The 23,887-nt window shown below is 45.0% G+C and overlaps 1 protein-coding gene across 2 annotated transcripts; it reads left to right on the forward strand.

Moving 5' to 3' along the window:
- The first annotated feature begins 343 nt into the window (after positions 1-343).
- On the forward strand, positions 344-23,664 carry GOLGA2 (golgin A2). 2 transcript variants are annotated; one of them, XM_077835777.1, is made up of 28 exons: positions 344-461; positions 1,366-1,488; positions 1,863-1,943; positions 6,303-6,437; positions 7,058-7,101; positions 7,262-7,325; positions 7,868-7,927; positions 8,368-8,448; positions 10,309-10,347; positions 11,487-11,549; positions 11,808-11,901; positions 12,570-12,676; positions 13,308-13,366; positions 13,579-13,720; positions 14,435-14,524; positions 14,686-14,793; positions 14,900-14,987; positions 15,562-15,905; positions 16,881-16,994; positions 17,444-17,668; positions 17,911-18,010; positions 18,100-18,188; positions 19,024-19,177; positions 19,340-19,407; positions 20,031-20,133; positions 20,463-20,569; positions 20,989-21,160; positions 21,250-23,664. In XM_077835777.1, exons 1-28 carry the CDS (start codon positions 414-416, stop codon positions 21,492-21,494), a joined length of 3,147 nt encoding a protein of 1,048 aa, XP_077691903.1. In that variant the 5' UTR covers positions 344-413; the 3' UTR covers positions 21,495-23,664. The 2 variants fall into 2 exon arrangements, with proteins under 2 accessions (XP_077691903.1, XP_077691904.1); XM_077835778.1 differs by lacking the exon at positions 1,863-1,943.
- Positions 23,665-23,887: the final 223 nt, after the last annotated feature.

Here is a 23,887-nt window from a genome sequence, read left to right on the forward strand (position 1 = left end):
GGCAGGAGTGTGTGTGGGGAGGCTGGGTGCTAAGGCAGGGGACAGCACCCATAGGGGAGGAAGGGAAGGTGGGTCAATGCTGGGGGTGGGGGAGTGGTGGGGCCGGTATTGGAGAGGATGCTGAGGCAGGGGAGCTGCGGGGGTGGGAGGGTGTCTAGGCCGGAAGACACATAGCTGGGAGGCCGAGGCACGGGCAGGGCGCCTTCTGACTGGAAGGCCGAGGCGGGCGCGCGCCTCCTTCCTCTCCTCAGCGGGCTCGGAGGCGGGAGCGCGCCCGCCCTCGCGGGGCACGCGCAGCAGGGCGCGGCCTCCCTCTCTCTCTTCCTCCTCCCCTCCGCCGAGCGTGGGGCCGGCCGGGCGGAGTCTCCCTGGCTCCCCCTAGCCCCGCCGGGCTGACGTGGCCCGGCTCGGACATGGCGGACGGCAGCAGGCAGATCAAACTGGCTGCGGCCAAGAAAAAGGTAACGATCCCGGGGAGCCGGAGCCGGGCCCGGGCCTTCCCTGAACCCGGGGCCGAGCGGGGAAGGTGGCCCCGATCCCTTCCCCCTCAGGCCTGGTTCCCCCTCCCCCCCCAGCCCAGCTTCCCCGGAGCTGCCGCCCGGCCCCCCCGCTCGGTCGGGGGAGAGGCCTAGTCGCTGCCTGCCCCCCGAGGCCTGGAAGGGACAGCAGGCCCCAGCCCCGTAGGGATCCTCCTCTCCTTCCCCCGCCGGGAAGCGAGGGCCCCAGCGGCCTGTGCGGGAGGGGGCCCCCAGGGCTCTCCGGAGGCGGCGGCGGCGGCCCCCCTTTAGCTTTGTAAGGGAGGCTACGTTCCCCACCGCGCCCTGTAGGGACAGTCCAGGTTTGCCCCCGTGCCCCCGGGCAGAGTCACGGCAGCAGCATTGGGGAGTTTCCAGGTGCTCACAAGTCGGTGATCCATCCTAACGTGCCTGTAGACATTTGGTTTCTGTAATGTTGTGAGAAGGGTTGGACCTTGTGTGATCTTGGCCATGGGGATTGTTCCCCCAGACCCTTCTTTCGCAGCCTGCCCAGAGCAATGGGGAGCTGACCCCTCTAGAGGATTCAGTGCTTGCTATAGATGCATTGGGGCTCTCCTGTTGAAGAGCCTCGTGTGTGCATAACATTTCAGAGGTATTCTTCTGATAGCAGTGACATCTTCACTGTAAACCCTGTAGGGTGAATCTGGTTTTAGAGCATATGTTCAGAAACCCAGACATGAGGGCTTTTTAAGATATAATATGGCCTGAATTCACTGTTGGTTTGTTCTCTTTTATTGATACAGTAATTACAAACATAACTTATCACTGATCTGTCACAGTGAGCTGCATCTGTGTGTTAGGACTTCAGATTCTTCCTCCTTTTTCTCAGCTGAAGGAATATCAGCAGAAGAATAGCCCTGGAGCAACAGCAGCAGCCAAGAAGAAACGAAAAAGTAAAGATGGAAGTAGACCTGAGACTCCAACAAATGATGACAGAAAGTCTCCAGAGAATGTCAGTAGCTTGTTCTTTTTTTATTCCAAATTAATTGCCACCTTTACCTGTCTGCCAACCAGTTTGTTTCTGCATCTGAAGGAGAATTTTGACAGTAGTATGTGAAGGAGGGGGTACATTTTGTATACTAGTGTTTAGAACAGAAAGTAGCTAAAATTATTGAATGTTGCATGATGGGGTCAGGTAATACGGTGTAGCGATATGCGGCCCTATGAGCATATGCTGGAAATGGCTAGTGTTGATGTGTTGAGACTTCTTTTGGTAAAGAGATAGTTAACATGAATTCCTTTGGCTACAGCAATCCTTTGATCAGTATTCTCACTCTGTCCTTTTCTGAGCCATTTCTCTTTCCCCTTTTCTTTCACCTCCTTTAGATTCAGAACATTCTGAAGGTGCTGGTGTCAGACCTTAACCGATCCAATGGGGTAGCCATACCCTCATTGGACAAGAGGAAGGTGAGACAGTGTTCAGAATCCATCTGACTAGCTTGCTGTCCATATTGCATGCTTCAGAGTCTGTTTAAACTGGCTTTGATTTTTGGATGGAACCTCATTCTGACATGTTTGTTGTCAGTTGCTTGAGTTTTGTTGCTGTTCTCCTTAACATTGAGCTATTTTTAATGTGCTTTTTTGTTCTTATTATGTGTCCCTTGGATTTGTGTCATATTTAAAATGTGAAGTGAGAAGTGCCAAGGACTGACTTTCCCTTATGATAAGACTGCGAGATCAGCTGCTTTGGGATTATGTCAGGAATCTTGGGTGAGGTTGTGTGCAATAGACTGACTGTAGAGACACCCCACTGTTCCCCTTCCCACTCAGTGTGTTTCCAGGGAGATATAGCATGGGGGCATAAAACCATTGTTTAAACTGGAATACAAGCTGGGTTTGTTAGTTTCTTAGCCGATAATCTTTTTGTTTGCATGTCATTGTTTTATTTATAAGTACCACATCTCTGAAGGGCATGTTCTTGTTTATCTTTAATCAACCAGTTGCCCTGAGAAGCTGTGTAGTTATTCCAACGAACTCATTTTGTGACAGGTGATGAAACTAGTCTGGCAAGTAATATGGCTTTAAATATATCTAGGCAAGGAAGTCAGACATATTTTATATCAAGTGTTTACATGCTGTAGAGCAGGGGAAGTCAATAGGTGGACTGCAGGCTGCCAGACACTTTTGAACGGACTGCAAAATCTTTTTATTTACTACTACTTATCATTATTCTTGTGGTGTGAAAAATGTTTCTCTGGACCTTGATTATACCTTGACCAAGAAATTTGGATGTTGACAAAAAATAATTGACTACCCCTGCTGTAGCGTCTTTGTATTCCCTCTGTTCTTGAGACTGAAGGGAAAAGGAAGATTTCAACTAGCAATAAGAGACAAGTGTACAGGAACAAACTTATAACAGCCTGTCATTTTCAGTGTATTTTATTACCAAAAATTCCATTTAATTTAAGTTAAAGTTGTGATAAAACTCAGAGAACTCAACATAAAACCTTATTTGCCTTTTAACTTTATGCCATTGTGTCTGCAAAGGGCTCCACCCTCACTTTTGAATTCAGTTTCTCAACAAATAAACCATTATGATACTTGTATCTTTTTTTTTCTTTTTCTTTTTTTTGTTCCAGCCATAGAAAAAGTCGTGTTAATTACTGGGGGACTTAAAATGGCTTCTGTGCAATGAAACCTGCATGCTGGGATAGATGAAATAAGTCTTTCACTAGTCTTCTGTGCATGATAATGAAGCAACTGACCTCAAAGACATACAGTGCACATAGAGGGCTCTTGCACTTATGTTGTTTGTATATTTATGGACAAGGGTGAGAATGACAGGAAAATTTATGCAAGGTCCTTCTCTGTGGGATTGGATGTGCCATGATAGCATCAGATTGTGCATACTATGATTGGAGTTTTCCTTTTGTATGGGGTCTATTTTCCATGTACTAAACATGGGTATAATTTAAATTTAGGTTAATAGGTGTGCATATCAGAGAAAGCAACTAGTTGTCTGTTACATTGATGGTGTTCTGTCTCAAATGAAGGCTGGACCTATGCTTGGGCTTTTAGGGCTGTTGTGAAAGCGGAGAAGTTACTCTTTCATTTGTCTTGATGTCCTGAGTGTTTCTCTTATCTTCCTTTGCATGGAGAGAGATGTTTTGGTCTGCATAGCTATTTAGATTTTCATCTTGGAGGCTGTGGATTGTTATGCCCAGGGTCTTCAACAGCAACTTGAAAATTAACCTTTAACTGTAGTCTCTAATGAAAGAGAGAATTTCGGTTCCTAGTTGTCTTGCTGATAGAACTCCTGAGTCAGGGAAATGCTGCTCTGAACACTCACTTGATGCTAATAGGCAGAAAAGCTGAATGCTGGCAGCTGAGCAAATGCTGTCATTGGTGTGTCAACACAGCCAGGCAGATCCCTCCCACCTCACCCACTGTAGCTTTCTGGTTGTGTGGCAGGGAGAAGCTGACAGAACAGGAGCCCTTGAGAAAAAGCAAATGGATCCTCATATATATGAGTCTGGGTGGCGTTACTAGCTTTTTATTGAGAGTTACTAGAATTTCACAACACAACATTAATTTTTTGAATGAGTATTTTGGTATTTTTAACATGCCCCTCAGCAAATTAGCTCTCTATGCCGCTTTCTTCTCAAAGCGCCTTTTCTGAGAATAGAAAAGGAGTACTTGTGGCACCTTAGAGACTAACCAATTTATTTGAGCATGAGCTTTCGTGAGCTACAGCTCACTTCATCAGATACATACCGTGGAAACTGCAGTTTCCACGGTATGTATCTGATGAAGTGAGCTGTAGCTCACGAAAGCTCATGCTCAAATAAATTGGTTAGTCTCTAAGGTGCCACAAGTACTCCTTTTCTTTTTGCGAATACAGACTAACACGGCTGTTACTCTGAAACTTTTCTGAGAATGACTTTTGTCACTATTACTGTTACCTTATATTGATTACATCTCTGAGCCTGGTGCACTAGATATGTAAAAAGACATGGTCCTACCCTGAGAAACTAACACATACAATTTAAAATCAAATACTGCATTGGGGTGGAGAGGGATTCCTTCTGTCCACTTTGTAGTCTGTGTTGGTGATTTCCTAAACCAATATCAGGGCAAAATAACCTGAGATTGGAAGCACTGGGGAGGAGGAGGGATACATTAAGTGTTGTTACGAATATTAAGTATATTGCACTCTGACAGCACACATCAATCCTGCTAAAAAGACTTTAAAAAATTGGTATTGGCTTTCCCCATCCATCTAGCTCAGTGATCTTGTTAGTTTCATCAAGTCTGTGTCCTATACCTTGGTGTTTGTAGTATTTGGGAGAAGTTCTGATCAAGGAGAAAACAGGAGGCAGCAAAATCCCTCTGCACCTTCAAGTAGTCATGAAGGGGGAAGAGAAGAGAGAAATGTTTCTTCTTCTCTCTGAGCAGCCAGGAAGGAGGTGGCTGGAGTAAGAGAGGAGACTATCAAATGGAGTTGCAGAGAGCCACAGAGTGCTTGTGGGGCTTGTCTTGAGGTTGCGCTATGGCATTTGCTTTGTAGCCTCTGTACATGATGACTGATCGCAGTTTGGCAATGTAATGAAACAAATTGCAACAGAATGCCAGACTGTTGCACTGGGACTTTGTGGCTCTCCAGGACTACTTGTTCTGCAGGGTTGAAGATAGATATATGAGGGATTCTCCAGTTGCTCTGTGGTTTGGTAGGGGTAGTTGGTGTTAGATTATGCCCCCCCAAAAATACCAATTTTATTTCTGCACAGAGATACAAAATGCATTTCTTGACCCTCTTCCTCACTTAAGGCAAATTCAGCTCTAGCAGATGAAAGTGTTACTCCTCTGGATTCCCACAGGAGTTGCATTTGCTTACACCAGGGCTGAGTTTGGTCTTTTGATTTATAATGCCCTCTGTGTTAGGCCTGGTCTACACCTAAAATTTAGATTGACCTAGCCGCATCGCTCAGGGGTGTGAAAAATTCTCACCCCTCAGAGATGTAGTTAAGCTGACCTAAGCGCTGGTGTAAACACCACTTAGTCAGTGGATGCTTTCTTCTATCAAGCTAGCTACCGCCTCTTGAGTGAGTGGATGTACTGTAGCAATGGAAAAACCCCTTCTGTTGCTGTAGTAAGTGTCTATACGGGTGTGCTATGGCAGCATAGCTGCAGCTGTGCCACTGTAGCCACCTTGTAGTGTAGTTACACCCATAGTGTCAAACTCTTCAGTTGATCGCATTCCACAGATTTCAGGAAAGGGTGTAGGGGAGTAACACTTGAGTCAAACTAACCCAGTTCTTGAGTGGTCGCTAACCCATTCTGTTCCATCTCCACTTGTACTCATTGACCAGTTTTCTCTCCAGAGACAGTCTGAACGTGGTGCTTTGCAAAGCAGAGACAATAGATCTGGCATTGCCCTTGTTCAGTCTGCTATAGTTCCCTTGCAGTAAACATAGCAGCTCTGACATTTCCACATGCAGGTTTACAGTCTGGCAAAATGACTGCCCCTTGTTAAAGAAGTGAGCTGGATTGCCAGACACTAATTCTGGATAAAGCGCCCCCATCCAAGCTGGAGACTGGGACAATAGGCGACAGTGTTTATTATTCAGAGAAGAAAAACAGGTTGATGGATTGACCTGGTTTGCTCTGGGGAGAACAGTTTTTTGCCAATACATGTCTGTAGTTGACCACAGTGTTCACTTGGCATGTTTTGTGCATGGAGATCACATGGGTATTGTATTCACATGTTTATCTGTGTCCCTTCCTCCTGCATGTAGGTTGTAATCCTTGTGCTATATTTTGTGACAGGCATACTTTGACAGTGATGTTACCGCACATAATGCTGAACAGCTTGCTGCTGATGTCCCCGTGTTATCTAACAGCAACAGTCAACCTAGCTGTGGCTCTGTCATGCCTGGTCCTGGTAGCATGCCGCTGTCACAGGTTTGTGAACATTTGTATCCTGAATACCACCAGTGCACTAATGATGCCTGTCTTATGCTAAGCTGAAATGTTTGACTAGCACATGTTTTCCAAACAAGTGTGAAATTCTCTCCTCTCCACTCAGTCTTGGTCCAGCTGTGAGCAAAATGAGTTTCACACCATGTAAAGTGCTGTAGGATGCACGTGCCCATCCATCCTATGTTGCTCATTTCCCTTCCTCTCCCCCCAAGGAGCATCCTCCAGAAAAGAAGGGTCTTCTCCAACTGGAGTAACCCTCCTTTCTTTACAAAATGTTTAAGAATTAAATTGAAACTTTCCAGCAAGGCAAATAATTTGTGATATTGAGGAACTATTCAAGGCTTTGACTGACCTACTGTAATGTTCATCTGTTAAATACTACCTAAGTCCTTTCAACTTGTGACATGAGGAGTCCCAAAATTAGCAAAAATTATCCATAATCTAGGGCTGACTTGGGTTGTGCTTTCAGTGTTAAATTCCCCTTTGGATGGATTGTGGTAGTGACAAATGCTATGTAATGCGAGTCCTAGGGTGATTTGTGCGTGTCTGTCTCTCTCTGTTTCTCTGGTATAGTCATGTGATTCTTGTGTTTTACCTCACAGATACAGGATGCCGATGATCCTAAAAATGCCTTGGATGAAAATAGGTGAGTGTCTTTGTTTAATTAAAAAGAGCTTGTAACAGGGTTGTAAAGAGCCAATAAGTTGACTTTGCTTGTAGAAGTTACCCGCAGTGCTGTCCAGGCCTGGGCAGTGCCATGAATGGACCCGCTCCTAAAGGAATGCATTGTGTTTCTCCATTCTCAGGTCTCTCTCATCGACAGAGAGTCTCCGCCAGTTGTCTGAGCAGCTCAATGGCTTGGTCTCTCAGGTACCATTTCATTCCATTTGTCCTGTTAACTTTTTTTAAACTCAACACTGGGGGAGGGGAAGGAGGAGTTGTTAAGTAGCCAGCACAGTAATGTTCTCTTTAATCCCAGAGTTCTTCGCAGCCAGCCCACTAAACAATAAGGCATTTGAACACTGAAAAGCAGAAACCATTGTTTTAGGAATGTGAAACTCGGTCAGTGGGAAGAAAACCAGAGTGGGATGTGGAGGACAGCATATATTCATGGAAACAGGCTCTCTCAATTCAGTGGCAGTAAATCTGTGATACATGGTCTGTATATTTCACCTAAGACCATTTCTGTAGATGCTATGGGCAGAGGTCAACATAATTAGCATATCTTTAACCAGACCAGTATGTATGGTCATATTACATACCTACCTTTGTATGGGGCCTTGATAAACTTAAAGTGAAAGGCACTAGATATGTATTGTGCTATTGGGGATATGTTTGTACACCCCCCTCCTATTTATATTGAGCTTGTGCCCTTGGGATATTAAATTCAGTTACTTCTTTCTGACTTGTAGTCCACATCCTATGTGAATGGCGAAAGTGCTGTGTCTTCCACAAATATGAAGGAGATGGAGGTAAGAACTCAGTTTCTGATTCCATCATTTACTTGGATAATATCACTACTGATCACCCAATGGGACAGTCCGTGATTGTTGTATTGAACCTGCTCAGTAAAGACAGTGTGGTTTATAACCCTGACAGCGAAGCTGTGCCTAACATTTGGAGCCAGGCATCGGTGGCAGCTCCACCGTGGGATGCTGGAGCTATTAAGGACTCGTCCTGAGTGCAGCCACTACTCCCAGTTAGTGTCTTTAAATGGGAGTGAGGCCTTTAGCGGAATGGATAGAACATCTTCCCATCTAACATATACTTATTAAAACGGAAATGTTTTTGTGGGGACTCAAATTAGATCAAAATTGTGATACTGAGTTATTTTCTGTCCTAATTATTGCCTTTTTTCCCCTTCTCCTCTGCCCCCTTCCTTCTCTTCCTTCTGTCTGCATGCGCCCATCAGACACGTTACCAGGAGCTGGCAGTAGCCCTAGATTCCAGCAATCTAACTAACAAACAGCTCAGTACAAAACTAGAGGAATTGGTAAGAAACTATCCAGCCAACCATTGTCCTTGCTGCTTCTCCATGCTCTCTGGATGTCTGCGAGATTATGGGTTCTTTTACAGTGCCACAAGGGAACTGTTCTCACAGCACTGTATGGAGAACAAAGTGGATTTTATGGAAATGCCCATTCAGAGGGTAAAAAGTCAAATTAAAAGATGACTCCTGAATTTACTGGCTTGTCTGAGGCATATGAAATATAGTCATGGGGTTTTAGGTAACCGTACTTTGCCCTGGGTTATTAGCCTCATGATAAAGCAACTAATACTGGGCCTGATCGGTATCCACTGAATTCAGTGGGAGCAGGAGCCGGGAGCAGGAGCCAGTCCCAGTGGGAGCAACATTCAAATCTGTGTTTTCTCCAGTTGAACTTGCTGTTCCAACTTTGTCTGCAGAGTGTGAGTAATGGGGCTAGGAGTGAGCACAGGGACTGGTGTCTGATCATCTTGTCTGCATCTGTGGCACTATGAATGAACCACTTTGTCCTATAGCCTGCATGGATGTTGCTGCTGCTTTTCAGCCTGTTGCTTTAACACAGCAAGAAACAACTGCAAAGGATTGGTTTCAGTCTGAAAAGAGCCTTGCTTGGTTTGAAATGCTTTTCTCCCTGATTCATTTCCCCCCGCTTTCCTCCCTGCAGTTTAGGACTCTTCCCCAGTGCATCCCATGGCCCTTTTGTTTTGCTGCATTGTTTTCCCCTTGTATCCCTTTTTCTCTTGTAGTATTGAGGCTGGGCGGCAGTGGCACCTGGTATCAGATCAGTTCCCACCAGCGACTCTCGCTGTTTGCCTGCTTCCACACAGGCATATGAAGTGATCTCTTGCCTGGAATTACACAAGGCCTGTGCTGCACTCCTGGGTTTGCACTTGTCCACTGGTTCTGTTAGGATCAGAGCCTCCAATATATTATCCTTCCACAGACAATCACCTTCCTAAAATGCGTCTTGAATAGGATTACACAAACAGTTTAGCCAAAGTTGATTTCTGTAGCTCCTGTGGAAAAGGCAGTAGCTAGCTATTGATAGCAAATAGGAACATTGCTCAACATACCACAGTTTTATGGCTCTCCTGTGGCTGCTAGTATAGCGTGGTGTAGAATCTCTGTTCACTTTGTCTCCATCCTGTGTGTGCCCGTGCACACACACACACCTAGCACGTTTTTTTTCATTAAACCTCCAACCACCTCTCCAGTGAGATTAGAACAGGTTGGGACAGTATTGTGTATATGCTGGCGCTTTCTCCATGTTTTACCCTTAGTCCTCTCATCTGATCCACATGGACAGGGGATGCCATGCTGACTTAAATGGGGCTCCACATGGTATAAAAGTCTATCTTTATGCAGGCTCAGGGCTTTAACATATTGTCAGTGTAGTGTCTAAGAACACATCTGAGGGAAGGGAGGAGAGAATGTGGTTCCCTTTATAGGATCCTGATGTATCATTAATGTGATACAACATCAAGTACTACAATGATAAACACCTTAAAATGTAGGATGTGAATTTAAAAGGGATGGTGCTGAGATCAAATATAAGCATTTTGGGTTTTATTACCTCAGCAATGCTAGTGTGGAATGGGGATGTTCTGTTGAAGACGAAAGAACATACCCTGAGCTGGCTAATACACTTCTCAAGATCCACATGCCATGACCCTAGAATCTATTGTTTTAATAGTTGACACATCCTGTCTTTGTAGAAAATGCCTAAAAGATTTAACAGAACTTCTGTTTGCAATAGCTAGCCATGTGTGTCCCATGTCTTGGTTAAGATTGAAGACAAATTTACTGATCTCATCAGTAAGAAAGTGATTTGTTAGTACTGATGTATCAATTTTGCTCCTTCTGCAGAAACAGCAAAACCAAGAGGCTATGAATCAGCTGGAGAAGGTAAAATGCCTCCCATAAGCCCTCATCTTAGGAGAGGTACAGTAGATGTTCTTCTCCCCAAGAGGAGCAGATATTTGTGGTGTACTGTGGCACAGACATACATGACCCAGCCTTAGGTTGGGTAAAGTGTGTGAAGATGGCATTATATAATGTATAGAGGGCGCTGGGAAATCCTTCTGAACTCCATCCTAGTTTGATTTAAAAAACATCAAGCACTACAACATCAAGTACTACTAAAAAAACACAAACACATAGTTAGAATGCTTACATATAGCTTTCCTTAGACCAACATAATTAGCTGGCATAGCTGACATACTGGCAAAACCAAAGGAAAAGTGTCTGTTCCAATCCACTGTGACAAGTGCCGAGTGTGAGAGTATGTACATGTGTGAGTGTGGGATTAAAAAACCCTGAAATGGAAAACATTTAATATATTGTGAAGTTTCTCCTTACTGTTATCATCATAAAATCATAGGGTTAGAAGGGACCACAAGGGTCATCTAATCTAACCCCCTGCTAACATATTTTAAAGGAGATACAACCCTTACCTTGAATAAGTGTCTTTTTTATATTAAAAGTTACCAACCTCCACTGGTAACTGATGCTCTGTCTATAATTTGCACCTTATTTTTCCTTTTCCAAGATAACGTTAACGAAAGATCACATTTCATTCATAACTAAAGTTCTTGTTACTTAGAAACATTGTCAGGTAGCTTAGGCCCAAAATGGAGATTTTTGTACTTTGACTTTTTTTTTTTTAAACAAAACCTTATGTTAAAATGAATTTTTATTGCATTTCAAAGCAATTAAGTGGAAATGGTTAAGTTTAGATTTAAACATTTCCCTGTAATTTGCAGTCCAGACACTGCAACATTGTGCTACTGTGTGAGTAAACCTCAAAGTAAAAGAGGTTTTTATCTATTTTTATCTAATCTATTTTTATTGCCCATGCTGAGCAAAGTGCAAAACATAAATACAAAGTTTAAATGGTGAACTGCAAATTAGGTCTTTAAAATTCTGTGTCGATTGGATATTATTATTACCACAAGAAACCTAGGTTACAATTGTTTTGTTTTTTTTTTTTAAAAAAGATCCCTTTAAAAAAAATTGTGTTTAATCTGCATGGTTTCTTTACATAGGAAAAGAAGGGGTTTGAACAGAAGTTTGCCAAGGAGCAAGGAGCATTGAGGGAACAGCTACAGGTAAGAAAGAACTTTTCCATTTCAGTCATATCATCTGGTCTTCACTTGGCTTTTTATGGACTTCCTAACACTGGGATGTTCTTCCTTCTGAAATCCAGCTATTCAGGAAAGGCATTTGGTCAGCCAGACTGTAGACTCATCCAATGGATTTATGTTAATCTTTCTGCCTTTAGTGAATTATTTTTTTGTGACTGCTGTGGAGATGTAGTTCCAAGAACAGGTGTCTTACAACTGAGCTCTTGTTTTCTTTTCCCAAAGGTTCATATCCAGACGATTGGAATCCTAGTCTCGGAGAAATCTGAATTGCAGACAGCACTAGCCCATACACAACAAGCTGCCCGGCAGAAATCAGGTATATCGACTTTGAGCATTCAACTGAGGTTGTTGGAACAAACCAAGGGTCTTGAGTCATGGGTACTGTATTCACTGGCAGACTGCCCATAACACTCAGTGACTTCTTAATGATAAACACTTGGCACAATCATTGTTTCTGTCATCCAAGCTATTCCCAAAATCAGAGCACATTGATTCCAGAAGAATCAAGGTTCTTTTGTATATTGCTAAAGCCCTGTTATGACTGTTAAATACTGGTGATTATCCAGGCTGTTACTTTCTTACTGTCCTGTTGACTGCTTCTCAGCTGAACACTACAGCTGTCATGGTAAGATAAGCTTTCATTCTCAGCTGAACTCCAGCAAATTTCTGTATTATAAAAGTAATAATAAGCACCTAGTGCTTTTTCATCTGCAGACAAAGGGGGTATTGTCTCCATTTCACAGATGAGGAAGCTGAGGCACAGAGAGGTTAACTTGCCCAAGGTCACATGAGAGTCAGCGGCAGAGCCAGAATAGAAGAACCCAGCTCTGTTGACTTCCAGACTTCTATGCACTGCGCCATGCTACCTTCCTTAAAGTGCGGGAGAGTTTAAGAATTTGTGGGCTGATTAGAAAGTGTAGTTCAGCCAGTTCTGAAGAACTGTTTGCAGCCTAGCCCCACCTGAATCTGTTTTGACTTGTTCAGGAGAAGCTGAAGACCTTGCTGCACGGTTGCAGTCATCTCGCCAGAGGGTATCTGAGCTGGAACGCACTCTGTCCTCCATCTCTACGCAGCAGAAACAGTTGGAGAAAGTAAGAGTTACCTCCATTTATACTTTAACAGTTGTGCTCTTTCCTGTGTATCTTTCATTAAACTGCTACATGCTTAGTGGTCCCATCTTTGAGAAGAGGGAGGCACAAGTCCCGTAAACAAAGTTCTGTACCCTTCATGATCACGGCAGACTTTTTTTCACTTTCTGCAACCACTAATCTTTGGTCAAAGCTTCTGTCTTCAGATCTGGCACCTCACTTTATCTGTCTTGCCAAATCCAAACAATGAAAGCCCAGCCATGTCCGCTGTCCAGGAGCTTGTCTATCAAAGAGACACTGTAGTATTGGTGCTAATCCAGACCTTTGAAACATAACCTCATGGCTAGTTAATGGTGTCGGTTTGAAAAGACTGAGCAGATGAATTCTTGGCACATTTGTGAGAAATTTAATGTGGTGACAGGCTTAGCTCCAATGCTGGCCAGCTGTAGCCTGATGCGAAGTTCCAGGCAAATCCATTCTGAGGTTCCAGCCATAATAGTTCTGTGAATTCGAGTCCTTGACCTTCTTAGTTCCACATTAGCTGATCTGTAGAAGGCTGACAATAGTTGATTTTAAGCTTTCCTTGTTGGTCAGAGTCTGAGGTTGATTCATGTATGTTTTCCTCTTTCTCTAGCATAACAGAGAGGTAGTGAAGGAGCGAGACAGCCTGAAACTGGATCTGTACAAACAAAGGTCAGTTCTACTATGTATGTTACTGCAGGTTCAGTAATGTTTAACCCTGTGAGAGCTGCCCTCTCATGCCTAGAATACAAGGTGCCTCTTCCAGTGCACAGCCTATCCTCCTTCCAGCCACCAGAAAGGACCAGTTTGTAAACTTACCTCATGAGTAACAAAGAACCAGTGGCAAAAGTAAGGATTATTGCTAATTTATTTCTGTCGCTCAGCAAAGGCAGTGAGGAACTCAAGCAGCAGAACTCAGAACTGTCGGAAAAGCTTCACTCCCTGGTCTCTGAGAACTCCGCCATGAAACTGGATTTGGAGGATTTGCATAAGAAACTGGAAATGGCTGAACTGATGATTCAACAGGTGATTGCAGTGTTATTGGGAGGTGGATATAAGGGTAAGACCTTGCTCTGAATGTGGGAAAAGGGATCGTAGGTCAAAAGACAATTGACCACTGGGTGGCTTTTACTCACTACCATTTACCAAGCAGCATACAATGCTTCACAGAGACAACTTCTGAATGAAGAGGTCTTCTTCAAGGTTTATGGAGAATGGGAGCCTGTTGTCTGAGGAGTTTGGAGTGGTGGACCGTAGACACCATGACATCCCAAGGATTGGACTAGTGTCTCTGTTTCATAGTGTGTGGGTTTGTTTTTGTTTTTTTAAAGGCCAGAAGGGGCCATTCAATCGTATAGTCTGACATCCAGTATAACATAGGCCAGAGAACATCATCTGGTTACTCTTGGATTGGATTGTTTGACTGATGTATATCTTTCAGAGATGTGGGAAAGATTGGAGCTGCCCCAATAAGATACTAGCTGTTGCTATCTCCTTCATACAATAGATAGATCTGTTGCATAGGGCAGAACCCCCATGTCATCCTGTTTCTAAACAGCCACTCATCTCAACCCATACTTTTTAAATTTTAACTTGTATTGAACTAGAACCAAAGAGGAATATACAGAACCACAGAAATTACCACATGGATCATGTCACAGGTTGCAATCAAAAGGAAGAGGTGTAAAAGAATACAAGGAATGTAGGAATTTGCCATAATTTATTTGATTTTCCTGGCAGTTTTCAAGTCAGTCTGGGATTCTGGATGCAAACCAGCAGTTGCAGATGGCATTGGAAGAGCGGGCAAACCTGGAAACACAGATTACTCAGGTAAGAGATCATATGGAATATTTTGAGGATCCATATTGCAGCCTTTGTAGGGGAACTTGTCTAGCAGGGCAAAAGAGTGTGAGACTCTGCACTAATACTGGTCTTCTCCAGCTGTACTCTTTGAGCAATAATACTCCAGTTTCCTCTGTCGTCCTGAGCAGCAGTCAGAGTCGCTTCGCCAGCTCCAGGCTGAAAGGGATCAGTATGTAGAGAAGCTGAAGGAGGAGGGCAGTATCTGGCAGCAGCGGGTACAGCAGCTCTCTGAGCAGGTAAAAACAGCAGTATCTTCTCTGGTGTACGTGGAGGCATTATTTTTATTGACACTGGGGAGGCTGACTCTACTGGTTTGACACCTCCCTTTCTGGGACCATATAGGTCCATATGCTGATGGAGGAAAAAGAGAGGAATGTGACCCAGATTCAGGAGCTGGAAGCCAGTGTTGCTGAGATGCTAAGCAAATCAGGTAGGTTCAATCAGAGCTTAGCATTGTGGAGTGCTAGCAGGCTAAAGGAAGGCTTACCATCCCTATTATGTAGAACTTCTGTACAGAGAATGGGCACTAGGTTTGATATGCTCAAACCAGAAGGACAGCTAGGAAGGACTAGTAAGAAACTTACCGGCCTAGTGCCTGTCAAACAAGACCTTTCGAACCATCACCGAGCCATGTCTGCCTGTTCTTATCCACCTGACCAAACCTCCAGCTCCTATGGTCCAGTGAAGAGGAAAGAGAACTCTGTGGGCTGTCCCTAACACCCAGCTGGGTAGAGGAAAGCTTCTTAGTGGGACTGAGGGAGCTAACAGCACATAGCAGCAAGCTGTGGTCTTTCTCCTCTCCTTCTTCTTCTCTTCCTAGGAACCATCTGCTCCCAGAGGGAGGGTTGGATAGTGCTGTCAGTGACACACCCTTAGATAGAGGGGTTGAATGTTGTGTTGGCTGAGGGAAGGCCTATTCACATTAAAGGGTTCTGTGCTTCTAACCTATTGTGAATGGGTTAGAAGCACAGAACTTAACTGATTGTAACCCATTTTGTCAACAGCTAAGCCTAAAGACAGTGAGCCTGCCCTGCCAGGAAGGCCCACGGAAGCTGAGCTGAACCTGTGGTCAGAGGTCCAGCGGTTGCAGCAAGAGAAGGAGGAGCTTCATGGGCAGTACCAGGCCCAGGTGCGGGATAACGAGCAGCTGAGCCACCTCAACCAGGAGCAGGAGGAGCGGCTGCAGGAGCTCGAGAAGACTGTGCAGCGCTATAGCGAGGAGTCTGTAGACAGACAGCAGATCCTGGAAAACATGCAGAGCGACAAGGCCACCATCAGCCGAGCTCTCAGCCAAAACCGGGAGCTGAAGGAGCAGCTGGCCGAGCTGCAGAATGGCTTTGTCAAACTGGTACGTCTCTCCTGGACATGCAGCCCTTTGAATTACAGGGTACAATCACAGTGCAGCATGAACAGCGACACTAACCTCCTGGCAGAAGCATTGTCCTTACCTTGCCCTCTGGCACTTCGGTTGTTACAGTTCTAGTGTTAGACCTTGGTGTGATGGCACTATGCAATCTCTCCAACTCCCTAGTGAGCTTCAGGGGGATCACCCAATATCTCTGCTTGTCTCAACGGGGTTTTCTTCTTTCTTTCCTTTGTGCCCTCCACCCCCAACTCGACTACTTTTCTTGACTTTGGGTATTTCTCCTGGCTCTTTGTCCTCGAGGGCCCTGTTGTCTGTCCCCATATTTGCATGCCTGTCACCCATGAGGAGGTTCTTCCCAGCTTTTTTCACCTCTTCCACTGCTGTCAGTATTACTCCTCGTGCCCCTGAATCCTATTACTGGCTTCGTGCAGTAGCATAAAGCTCCCCAGTGTCCTCTTCAGAGCTCTGTGCAGTCTTGCTCCCTATGTCTTTGCCCTCCTGTCCTTGCATTCTCCCTCTAGCTACCTGCTCTCTTCAGTCCTCTATGATCTCCTCCTTTTATCTCCTCACCCTCTTCACTCTGCCCTTTTTTTTTTTATGCCACCCCTGTGCTTGGCGAGTTAGAGGCTGTGCTGTGTGCCAAAACCCTTTTCTCTTATGGCACCTTCCCTGTTTTGATCCCCATGCTATCGTCCCCTCGCTGTCTTGGTCAAGCTCTTATCCCTGTTTTGTGTTTCTCTGTCTGAACTAGAATGACTGTTCAAGGCAAGGACCTTGGGCCAAATACAGCTATTTACATGCCAGGATTGCAATACCCATCCATTTCAAGAAGAATTGCATCATGTTATGCTAGCACTGAGTACATCCCGTTGACTTGGTTTGTAAAGTGCTATGTACATTTATTGTACTTGATGATTTGGGGCAGTTTCCTGATATGGTGGCTCTGCATCATTTCAGACAAATGAGAACATGGAGGTGACAAGCGCTCTGCAGTCGGAGCTGCATGTGAAGAAGGAATTGGCCAAGAAGATTGGGCAGCTACAGGAGAAGCTGGCTGAACGCAAAGAGACGGTAATGCACTGCGGTACAGCACCAGGGTGATAACATACCAGGTTCTGAAATAGGATAGACTTTGATGTAAAGATGGAAATTGTTCATTTTCACACCAGTCTGGGAGCCAGTCTTCACTATGTACTTTGTCTGCACCCTGCTGTGGATGTCTGGCATTTTGGGCCAGTCGGAGTTTAGTAGGGTGGAGGGCTCGCTTCTGGCTCATTCAAGGGGTGATACTGACAGTTGTCTCCTAGCTGGAGTAAGAAAAGATCTGGTGCCAACTTCCACAGTCTACAGGAGAATCAGAAACTGCCTTCTTTCCCATGATGAAAAGGAGGGTGGTGCTGTATGATTTATGCACTGTGAGGATGAGGATATGCAGGGGAACGTACCACCTTAGGGATAGTCTTCAACTGTGTGTAGACCTGGAGCTTTCAGTGATGAGTTGATCTTGTTCTGTTTGTCAGGTGGAATTGAAAACTCAGGAGGCTCAAGGCCTGCAGGAGCAGCGGGATCAGTACTATGGCCATTTGCAACAGTATACGGTGGCATACCAGCATCTGGCCAATGAGAAGGAGGAGCTGCACAAACAGTACTTGCTTCAGACGCAGCTCATGGACCGTCTGCAGCATGAAGAAGTGCAAGGCAAAGTGACGGTGGAGTTGCACCTGAAGGAGCTGCAGCAGACCAAGGTAATGGGGATAGGCAGGTGTTGAAGGATGGTAGGCAGGATTCTGTTTATATGTTGTACTTTCTGCATTACTCTGAGTGGGTGCCGGAGCTTCCTGCATTACAGACAGGATAATGGCTTGTGGTCAACACATACCACTTTTCTGTTGCTGGTGAAAATATAGGGCATCTAGTTTAGCTGGTGCAGGTCTCAAGTGTGTGGTTGCCATCCAGCCCTTCCAGTGATTTCCTGCTTCTCTTACAGGAAAGCCTGGCAGCTGTAGCCAAAGAAAACAGAGAGCTGCAGGCCCAGATCAGTCAGTTAGCAGCAGAGTTGGACGATAAAATGTTGCACCGAGTGGAAGGTAACAGCAGTCTATCTTTAGGTGGAAACTTGGGCTGAGCTAGACCGTCTAGTGTTACAGCTCCTTTGTCTATTTCCTTCATCTTGTAGGAGATGGAGTGGAGAATGAAAAGATGGTAGAAGAAACTGTGAAATCTTCACTCATGATCCCAGAGGATTTTGAAAGCCGCGAAGAAATGGTGAGTCCATAGTAGGCAGCAAAGCTTCTTTCTTCCAACTACGCATAAGTACCTGTAAAGTGGGCAGGTCACACTCCCCTAGCGGGGAGACTGCGTGCATGCGATTGTCATCTGCTGATGCAAGGAGCATGCATGCACGCGCAGAGTTAAGAGGCATAGTCAAAGCCCCATGCGCACTGCAGCAGGCACCCACAATTCTGAAGCACTGTGGTGTGGCAGACTGGAATCTATTGGCAGCTTCCATTAAATGCAAAATGGAGGGTGAAAAATATATGAAAATAACCCAATCAGCTCAGTAGCTCCTGTCTTATTTTGATCCTATATTCCTTACCTTGGGAGGCGGATTGGGATTGGTGCATCTGCTGGCTATTTTTGCTAGAATGATCATTAATGAAAATAGGTACTTATTTATAAAGTGTACACATGTCATCTTGGGGTTCAGATTTAACCCACTGAGGAGAGTTGGACAGTTCATACCTCTTTGGCTATTTGCTGCTTCAGTTTACTCTCATTATATTTTTCAGATTTTATCTTCACAGCTGGGAAGGCCAAGATCATAACTCTTTAAAATTAAAGCTGAGGCTTTGGAGCCCAGTTCTGCAGTAAGGAGTGGATTCCACAGTAAGCTCTGCAGCTGCAGAATTGTGGAATACACAGGACCCTGGTCAAGCTCTAATGCAGAGGACTAGGAATAAGTCCCCTCAAATTCTGATCCCAGCTAGAATGCTGACTCACTGTAGGCAGTTTTCCCCATCTGTAAAATAGGGATAATCCTTACCTACTTCCCAGGGATACTGGGAGTTGATTGGACAGTAGAGCTGGAATTGCCTTTTAGGTCACTTTCTTGACATCTGCCATGTCCCAAGTGGAGAAGGAGCGAGAGGAGATGCGGCATCAGCTGGTGGAGCAGAAACGACAATGTAGAAGTCTCCTGCAGCAAATAGCAGCTCTGAGGCAGGAGCAGCAACACAATGTCATGTCGGGTGGAGGTAAAGCTCTGCGCTGTGTGGGGGAGGGAGAGTGCACCAGAAAGAGCCACACAGGGTGGGGGTGTGCGCGAGTGCATGCATTTGCCTCTCCCAGTATGAATCAGACTTGCAGTTTTATCGCTCTTCCGCAAACCGTACACACTGAATCTGTGTCCTTTCCAGGTTATACTACAGACACTGTCCCAGTGGAGGTTCATGAGGCTTTAAAAACTGCCATGGAGAAACTACAGGTGAGCAACTGAACTCTCAGCTGGGCTCTGGAGCCCAGCATCGGGCCCCACTGTATAGCAGACCAAGACTATGTTGCAAGGGAATAAATAGCAAATCTGGTTTCTATGAGACAACTGCCTCCTTTCCTGGGTTTCCTGTGAACAGCTGATCACTTCTGTATCTAGCCTTTGGATACTCAGCATGGCCTGCAATAGTTTAAACTCAAAGGGAATGGTGTAGGGGGCTGGCATTGGTCCTTGATCTTTTTCTGAAGCCATAGTGGTGGGGCAGGCTCAATACTGGTCTCCCCTTCTCACTCGCAGCAGAGGAGTGAGAAGCTGCTGCTAGAGGCTTAGCAATCTTGAAGTCTTCAGTGCCTGGGAAGCTGTGCTATTATGGTGGGGAGAAATTTAAAGGATTCCTTATCGCTGTGATGTCACTCTCTCTAGCTGTGTTTCCTTCTCCTTCATCCAGCAAATCAGCCAGGCTCTCCCACAAGAAACAAGTGGGGAGGGAAAGAACAGTATTGTTTCCTAAGCTCAGGCTGACCTGGAAGGTGTTCAGTCAGGGGACTGTTGACTCCTTTATGTGTTCTCTGTACAAGTGTAGTTGTTCAGAAGGCTGATGCTGGTTATGTGTTCAGTCCCGCTTCACAGATCTGATGCAAGAGAAGGCTGACCTGAAGGACCGAGTGGAGGAGTTGGAGCATCGCTGCATACAGCTGTCTGGCGAAACAGATACAATTGGTAAGATTTGAGCAAGCTAGGCAACCTCTTCACAGAGTGCCCAGGGTGTTACTTCTCAGTGAGCTGAAACTACAGGTGCCTCTCTAACTGCTAATGGCGCCTGACCATTCAGCCACCAATCGGATTTCTACTGCCCAGCCTCCAGGTGCCCTAAAATTACCCTGCTGGGTAAGAGACTTCCAGTCCGGTGTCCAGATTGGCTCTTATCTGGATTCTAAAGCCCCATAGTTCATTTACCCACTGATGTAAAGTTCAAGCAGAGGGAGCTTTATAATATTGTAATCCCTCGGTGCATTGTCTCTGCCTTATGCTTTTCTCCTGTGTTCCAGGGGAGTATATTGCATTGTACCAGAGTCAGAGGGCTATCCTAAAACAGCGGCACCGGGAGAAAGAGGAGTATATCAGCCGGCTGGCCCAGGATAAGGAAGAGATGAAGGTAAGGAATCTCTCCTATCAAAATAGTACTCACACCTTGGTTACGAGGCCAGGAAGCACAAGCGGAATGTGCGTGTGCAAAAGCTGATCTCAGCAGATGAGTGGCAGGCATCAAAGGCACATATACAGTACAAACTTTTCCATACAACTCTGCCAGTTTTCTGAATTCAGACCTGCAGCACAAGCTGCTGTTCAGTTCTTGGTCTCTCCCGAGAAGATTGTCTCGTTGTGTCAGATTCACTGCTGGTTTTGTGATGTACAGTACAGCAAACTGATTTCCAAAATGCCTGAAACTGGGACTCAGTGTGTCTGTCGGGATGACTGACCTGCCCAGTGAGGTGCAAACCTACCAATTTTAAGAAGCCACAGGGAGGACATGTATGTTTCATGGGTTTTGCTTTATTTGCTAACTTGCTACAGATGAAGTTATTGGAGCTCCAAGAGTTGGTGATGCGTCTGGTTGGGGAGAGGAATGAATGGTACAGCAAGTATTTGGCAGCTGCTCAGAACCCAGACCTGCTAGTAAGTCACGGAAGTGGAAGTGCCATTGCAGTTGAGAGGCGGATTGAACTAAACGCTACTGATGGAGAAGGTGAGCAATCTTCCTGCTGGCTCGCAGGGAACCAGACTGCTCGGTGTTGGGACGGGAGTAGTAACCTGCCTCGTCTTTGTTCTTTACAGGACTGCGAGAGGTGAGTTTAGCAGATGAGCCAGAACAGGAAGCTGCAGTCCTTCAATCCCACGTATCTAGTCATAGCAAAGGCCCCCAGCCCAGTCCAGAGGATCCCACTGCTAAGCAAATCATGCAGCTTCTGAGAGAAATCCAGAACCCTCAGGAGAGGGTGGGGTCCCTGTTGGAAAACCCCTGCATTCCTTTCTTCTATCGTGCTGATGAGAACGATGAGGTCAAGATCATGGTGATTTAAATGGCATGAGAAACCTGGCTTGCAGCAATTTTCTGTGGGCCTGTTAAGTACCCAAACTGTTTAAACTTACCCTGTATCTCTGTCCAGAGCCCTCAGTCTGGACAGATTTCCTGTTCCTGTGGAAAGAGGGATTGCATCAGACAGAACTCGAGCACCAGACATCATCTCTCTCTTTTCTCTCTCCTCCTGTTACTTGGTGCACTCTGAGTACAGACTCTGACTTGAAGTAATCATGTGAGGCAGTCGGAAGTGCTGCCTCTGCTGACCCACATGAAAGTAGCAGGACTTCTTCATGACCTCTGACAGAGTAACTTGAACACTTATTTCCTAGCTCTCTGACAGGACTCTGCTGCCGGCAGCCAGCTTCTCAGCAGCGATTGGCTTGTGACTGTTGCACCAGCCATGATCGCTATCTGCCCATCTCCTTCCAAAAGCCTCCTAAAGTAACTTATTCTGGCAACAAACTTTGGATTCTGAATGATTATTGGTATGTTTCACACCATGTATCTTAAACTTCCCATTTTTCTCCGCAGCCTGTCCCCTGCACTGTATCTGAAACCAGCCTTGTTAGTCCCAAACAGCCAAAAGACGCAGGCTTCCTGCCTGACTAGGCAGCACGACAGAAACTTTTATTCACATTAGATGGGGGGAAGTGCCCAGGGGTTGCCTTCTGAGTCCTCTTGGGACAGATGCTCGGTTACTTGATATAAGCTTTATGTGGTTGGTTGAGGGTTGGGTAGAAATGTAACTGCACTTTGAAGGATGATGTTTCACCTTGTTTGTCTAAAAGTTTTATTTATTTAAAAAAAGGGAGAATAAGTAAAAGCAAATCACTTAATAAACGTGCTTTGTTTTGAATTTCTGGACTCTGGGATTCTAGTTCCCCATCTCTTGGATTCCTTTTTCTTCCTACATCTCCACACGGACAAGGCTTCCACTAGCTGAGTGCATTAGGAACCTTAGTCTGCTCCCGGTAATTCCAGACACACATGCAAGAGATGGAGCTGTCACCTGGAAACACTTCAAAGTTGCAGAACTGACTGAGGAGAAAACTAGGGGTGTCAAACATTTGAGTTGAATGTTTGTGCTTAGAGAATCAGTTCCCTGATCTAGAAGCAAAGAAAATGGATTGTGATGAATGGAGCAACTCGCTGAAAGACACTCTAACGATGGTGTGTACAGGGCTCAACCACCATGGGTTACCATCTCCATCTGCTAGGAATAACATCAGTGTCTGATAAGTACATATGGGTTTAAAATCTAGAACTTGTTGCCTGCTGTCTGTGGGCTCAGCAATCCCAGTGGCAGGTCTCAAAGGAGAACTCTCTGGAGAGTGCGTGTGTATTTTAAGGAGACCTAACTTACGTAAAGTTGTGCAATGCAAGACAAATTCCAGGTTGATGACTTAAAAGCACATGCACATGCTTGGCTCCCATTGGTGCCGTTCTGTTTGGAACAGAGAGGCTCTGGCAAACAGGCTATGCTGGTTTATGACTTTTCTTAGTTAAAATTCTGCAGGTCCTTTCTATAATCAGTTCTGCCTTATTTTGATCAAGACCTTTTTCTTTTAACCTGGAATAGGGAACAGTTGTTCCACAGCGAAAAGCACATGATGATTGGGATTTTTTTTTTTAATGAATTTAAACTTTTATTTTAGTGGGGAAAGAGGTTCTGTGGAATAAAATCAATGCACTCCTCTGAAATTTGAACAGCTGAATTTTAGACTATCTGGGGAGGATAGAAACTGTTTTTAAGTCCTTTCATTTGAACAGCCCTGGTATTGACTGTCAGTGTTGTGGGCAGAGTGCTCTGCTGGAGGCATCATGCAGGGCACTAGCAAGGTGGGCCTACAAGCTCCTGTTTGCATGAGTTTGTGTACATAGAGTATCTGTGTAACATTTTGTATATTCCTTGAAAAAAGAATATGGCCCTTTGCAGCATTTTTGCCTGCTGGGGTTGCTCATAACCTGTATTATAAAAAATGATTTAACTGCAGTGGAGAAAGGCTGTGATTTAATACAGAGCGTTATTATTATAAAAGGGGTAAATATTTATTGGGTGTTCTAGTCCAGGAATGTGAAGGAAATACTGTTGGAGAAATTTTTGCATTCTGCTGCAGAGGTGATTTAATCCCATTATAAATTCTTTCTTTCTGAATAAACTTATTCAGGCAAGCACTGACTGTGTGCATGTTTTCTGTTCAGATCACCTTGAAATATGGACAGGAAAACTGATAGTGGATTCTTCCTTTCAGAGAGAGATCGGATATGATCATAGGAAGCCCCAGCTGTTACACTGACTCCCTTCTTATTTAACCTCTGTGCCTCCATCCCTTCAACTACAGAAAATGGTGAAAATACCCCTCTCCATCACACTGAGTTAATATTTTATAA

Source organism: Eretmochelys imbricata, chromosome 16 (genome assembly GCF_965152235.1).
Source record: "Eretmochelys imbricata isolate rEreImb1 chromosome 16, rEreImb1.hap1, whole genome shotgun sequence".
In the NCBI taxonomy this organism is placed as follows: Eukaryota; Metazoa; Chordata; order Testudines; family Cheloniidae; genus Eretmochelys; species Eretmochelys imbricata.

Coding starts and splice junctions, on each gene's coding strand:
- GOLGA2 (XM_077835777.1), top strand. CDS start 414: ATGGCGGACGGCAGCAGGCAGATCAAACTGGCTGCGGCCAAGAAAAAG. Junction 1,944..6,302: donor CCTCATTGGACAAGAGGAAG/GTGAGACAGTGT, acceptor ATTTTGTGACAG/GCATACTTTGACAGTGATGT. Junction 7,102..7,261: donor AATGCCTTGGATGAAAATAG/GTGAGTGTCTTT, acceptor CTCCATTCTCAG/GTCTCTCTCATCGACAGAGA.